Source organism: Orycteropus afer, unplaced genomic scaffold (genome assembly GCF_000298275.1).
Source record: "Orycteropus afer afer isolate SDZICR_OR568_19922 unplaced genomic scaffold, OryAfe1.0 scaffold00001, whole genome shotgun sequence".
Classification (NCBI taxonomy): Eukaryota; Metazoa; Chordata; class Mammalia; order Tubulidentata; family Orycteropodidae; genus Orycteropus; species Orycteropus afer.
This window is the reverse complement of record NW_006921588.1, coordinates 25044459-25049828: the sequence shown is the minus strand read 5'-3', so window position 1 is coordinate 25049828 and position 5370 is coordinate 25044459. Positions and strand designations below refer to the sequence as shown.

Below are 5370 nucleotides of genomic sequence, written 5' to 3'. Positions count from 1 at the left end.
ATTTAATGTTCACCTATTCTCCAATTTCTATTTTAGGATTTCTTACACCAGAGTGGGTGGGAAGTGATTATAAAGTTAAAGTCATGAGTAGCATGAGAGAGGGGAAGATGGTAGGAATAAGGAAAAGCTTGGAGGTTTTGGATACTACTTTTCTCTAAATTAAGATCTTGCCCTAGGTTGTTTACTGCTGTTAGCCAGGGAAAATTGCATGATGACCATGTGACACAAGAGGCAATATAGTGTAATGGAAAGTACCTGAACAATGAGACAGAACTCAGCTCAGATTCCAGTTACTAACCATGTGATCTTGCAAAGAGGCAGAAAAGGCAAGGAAGGGGAAAAGAAAAGAGGCTTATACAGATTTCTCTCCTTCTACTAACCACCCCTCCTTCCTCCTTATCCAATGTCTTTTACATGTAGACTTACTACCTCACACATTCAGATGATGATGAGATTATTTGCAGACTCCTACAATCACCCACCAGCCACTTCTTGGAAGGAAGGTTGGGCAATGGGCAATTTACTTCCATAGTGATACCGCTTCGGAAACCCAAGGAGGGGTCACTATGAGTCGGGTCGACTCGATGGCACATAACAACAACGCAATCATAAAATGTTAGAAGTAGAAAGGTGAAGAAACCAACTTCAGGAAATTCTGTGATTTGCCCCAAATTTGTGTTCTGGTTCATTTAATGGCAAAACTAATTGGTATTTGAATTCCCAATTCAGCTTTTTTCTTTGTATACCATAACTTAAACCCAAAGAGCAGTGTAATTAATTAATTAAAGGTTACTTTGCACTTAATAATAATCTGCCATAAAAAGCAAATTTCCATGAACACCCAGCAAGCTCTATTCTCCAAGTACGCAGTTGATCCAGAATTTAATATGAAATAAGTGAACTAATTCATATTTATCACAAAGATTAATATTAAATTTTGTGGTCAGGAATGAGAGTAATCCTTCACATGCATGTGAAAGCTAGATAATGAAAAAGAAAGATGGAAGAAGAATTGATTCATTTGAATTGCAGTGTCAGCAAAGAATACTGAATACATCGTGGATTGTTAGAAGACCAAATGAGGCAGTTCTTGAAGAAATACAGCCAGAATGCTCCTTAGAAGCAAGGAGGGTAAGACTTTTTCTTGCTTATTTTGGACACATCATTAGGAAAGACCAATCACTAGAAAAGGTCATCATGCTTGGTAAAGTAGAGGGTCGGTGAAAACAAGGGAAACCCTCCGTGAGATGGGTTGACACAGAGGCTGCCACATGGGCTCAATGTGAGGATGTGAGGATGGTGCAGGACCAGGCAACACTTCATTCCTGTTACGCATATGGTTGCCATGGTTGGCTGGTTGCCACCAGCTGCTATGCATGGAAGAAAGATAAGGCAGGGTGCTTCTATAAAGATTTACAGCTTTGGAAACCAATGTGGGTCACTATGAGTTGGAATGGATTTAATGGCCTTGTGAAGGTTATGGCAACCAAAAGAAACATCATTTCTTTGACCTCTATCTTAGGAACCTGCTACTTGTAATACTTTTCCAAGAATGGATGAACAAATACATGAATAAGCAAATGAAGGAATGAACCAAGACAATGGATAATTATTCCAACTTCTTGCAGAGTCAGCATTGTACAGTGATTAGAGTACAGTCTGTGAAGCCAGACTGTCTGGGTCCAAATGCCAGCTCCAAGAATTACTAAACCTGTGACCTTGGCTAAGTTATTTAACCTCCATCTTGTTTCCTCATCTGTAAAGTGGGGATAATAACTGTACATACATCACAGAGTTGTGACAATTAAATGAGGTTAGAGGCCCGGCATGAGATAAGCCCAAAGGATAAGCATGTTATTGCTATTATTATTATATTATTATTGCAGGGTTAATGGGTATATTTACTTCTGGGCACTGGAGTATAAGTAAAAACAGTCAAAATGTTAGGCAAAATTCACTGACAGAAAAGAGCCAAAAGCTCCCAAGAAAAGTCGCTTCAAATGAAAGCCACAAAGATCTTCTCCCTTAGTCTCTCTCCTTATTCAAGAAATACGTGGGAGCTGACACAGCAGGGAAAACGGGAGACAAGGGGTAAGATGGAATGGCAGGAAACAGCTACAATAAAAATGCTTTAAAAGTTTTTCAATTCTTAATTAGTAAGCTGAGTGCTACCATTCATGAGGAATTTTTAAGGGTCTCAAAGCTATTAAAATGGTAATTAGGCCCCAAGAAAACAAGAACCAATTCAATTACATGCTGGATGCTTTTAAAATTTAAAGCGCTCTATTAAGAGGGTTTTAAATGAGGCACAGTTATAATTACAGGTCCATGACCAACCTTAAAGCCAAAGTGTAGGTTCCTGGCTGACGCTGGCTCTCCCGAATGAGGTAGCTCCCCTCAGCCACACTCAAGAGCTGGTCTGCTGCTTCTCTGGAGATCATGCCATGAAACCTAAGAAACAAAGTCAATTCAGAAACTGTACGCTTTCTACTATTTTCGAGAAAACAAAACCCCCTACCTTCTGCCATTGTTTTCCAGACAAAGTACTGCCACAATGGAAGAGAGCAGTGTGTAACTATGCTTGTGTTTCTCTGAGCCTGGACCCTGGCCAGCTTCTCAGTGGTGACTAGACCAGCTCCAAAGTAGCTACTCAATCCACTTAACCATCACAAAATCAAAACGCACATCCAGCTAAGGGAAGATCAGTCATTCTTTTGAGAGGACAGTCCTCTTTTTATGTAGCTGTTTGGCCATATGGACATACTAAAAAATATACAGAAATGTGTCTCATTTCCTTTCTTCACACTAGTGGCATTGCTCCAAAATTCTGGTTTGCAGTCTACGCTGGCAATTTTCCAGGACCCTGGGTTGCTCTTAATTGGCATGATTGCCCAATAATGTGCATAATCTGCATTACTGGGTACTCAAGCCAAAAGCAAACAACTGTAATACTTGCTTTCACTCCCTGCTAGAACCCTATCTTTGATTAACAAAGAAAAAAGTGGAGAAAGAATAAACATAGATAATACACTCTTTATATAAACAGATACATCTGTAACACTCTGACGTAAAACACTGAAAAAGAAAACAAATGGCAGTGGTGGCTGATCATCAATATTAAATATATAAAGCCACCTTATATTTGTATGGTGAATCACAATTTACAAAGAAAACGCATATATTATCTCCTTAAAGACAGCTGAGTAGAGTGATAGCTCAAGTGAAACTGTGTAGCTTTTACTGGTATAAAGCAAAAACTAGTCACATGATATATTTAGAAGGTCCTATAATGATATCTTTCCATTTAGGAACTTTATTAGGGGGCAGGTGGCAATTTTTTTGGTGTTTTCCTCATGGCGATGGTTCAGTCTTTCTCGATTTAAGTGTTAAAACAGGTCATGATAGGCACGTTCAAATTGTGGCTATTAAAACACCTAGGTATAACAATCGGTTCCTGGGATTTATTAGTATTCCTCAGTCTTTCAGAACTAAGCCCAGGTTCAGCCAAGACTCTGAATCTACCATAATCAAGAAGATGGTGAGCTATCCCTGCTAGCAACACAATTCACTAGATTAGTGTATTGGTATTTTAAGTTTTCATGACATCAATTAATGACATTAGCATATTTTAAAATCTGGGTTTTTTGTTTTTTAAGACTCAATTAATTAAAAAAGAAAATCACTTGCAAGGAAACAAATTTTGGAACAAAACTTGACAATGATATTTAAAGAATCTTAAAACTATTCATACTAGCTGATCCAAAATTTCCATCCTAGAAAAAGCATTATGCACTAAATTTCTTATCATGTTACTTTAATAATAAAGTTTAAAAGCCACCTAAATACCAAAGCAGAAGAGTGACTGAATAAATTTTGGCACAACCACAAAGATTAGTGGTTTTCAAATTTGGAATCATCCTCCTCTCAACAACCAAATGTCTGAGTTCCATCAGCAAAACCAAACCCCAAACTAAACTCATTGCCATCCAGCCATTCCAACTCACGGCAACCCCCTTTGGGTTTCCGAGGCAAGGAGGTAAATCTTTACAGAAGTAGATTGCCCAGTCTTCTTTCCTCAGAGTGGCTGGTGGGTTCAAACCACCAACCTTCTCCTTAGTAGTCAAATGCCTTAGGCACTATGCCACCAGAGCTCCTTAAGGGTTTGAAAAACTTACACTTATACAGAATTTTAAATAATTTAAAAATGTTTGCTATATACATTACTATCTGATATGATCTCAAGCCATAAAAACAAATGATTATGGGATGGGTTTTTATTTTTTTTTCCCCAAAGTGCCAAATTTCTGTTTTTTTAATAATCAGAAATATTGAGAAGTTTAAGAATCACTACAGTATTTTTCATAAAACAGAAAAATGCTCATTATTGATATTAAAAGCATAGATCAGGCTACAAATTTATATTATATTAACTGAAAGGAGCTCTGGTGGTGCAGTGGTTAAGGCATTTGACTGCTAACCAAAAAAAGCTGATAGTTTGAACCCACCAGCTGCTCCACAGGAGGACGATGAGGCAATCTGCTTACGTGAAGATTTACAGCCTTGGAAACCCTCTACTCTGTCCTATACAGTTGCTATGAGTCGGAATGGACTCGAGAGCAGTGGGCTTTTTATATCTACCGAAGAGTGGAGACTCTAATTCTCATAGAATCTAGGTTTCTGGATCTACAGAGATTCAAAGTGGCCCACTGAAACAATCATCCTGAAATAAAAAAATAAAATAGATGTTTTCCTTCCTTATCTCCCCAATCTTCTTCTGTCCAACCTTCTTCTGTCCTTTAGCTGAGCCCTCATCTCCCTCTTCCCCCTCCCACTGGTCTACCAGGCTCCATTGGTCTTAGTCAATCACTAGTCCATCCCAGTGATCATCCCATGAGATTTACTTCCCCCAGCCATAACTTTCTTTAAACAGGATCTCAGTTCTCTGCTTCAGCACAGTATGAACTCAGACTTAGTTCTGGTTTCATTACAGTGGACTGTTCCCCTTTCCCCTTAGTCCTTCCCCGCTTCATGAACTTTCTCCTATCTTTTGGATAAAAATCATCCTTTCCTGTTTTAACATTGTTCAGTGCAACTTTTTTCTTTGATGGTACTAAAATCTTCCATTTACCTGTCTCTCTCACATATTCCAATCTATAAAATGTTTTCTGATAATCCATACTTACTCTCTTCCATAATACTTTGGTCTGTTTTCTACCTATTGAGAAAAAAAGAAGAAGAAAAGTGTATTTATGAAAATGCAAATGTACAGAATATAATTCAACATTTATATTTATATGTATGTATATATGGGAGCTCTGGTAGTGTAGTGCCTAAGGCACTTGACTGCTAACCAGAAGACTGGAGGTTCAA

General features: G+C 38.2%; 1 protein-coding gene across 1 annotated transcript in view; it reads right to left on the bottom strand.

Annotated features, from left to right (window-relative positions):
• Positions 1-5209, bottom strand: part of CHN1 (chimerin 1) — a 146905-nt gene extending 141696 nt beyond the window's left edge. The window contains exons 1-2 of the mRNA XM_007939849.2: positions 5184-5209; positions 2338-2451 (exon numbers count right to left, since the gene is read on the bottom strand). Coding sequence (XP_007938040.2) covers positions 2338-2441 — 104 coding nt within the window. The 5' untranslated portion in view covers positions 2442-2451; positions 5184-5209. The remainder of the gene's footprint in view (positions 1-2337; positions 2452-5183) is intronic.
• Between the last annotated feature and the right edge of the window lie 161 nt (positions 5210-5370).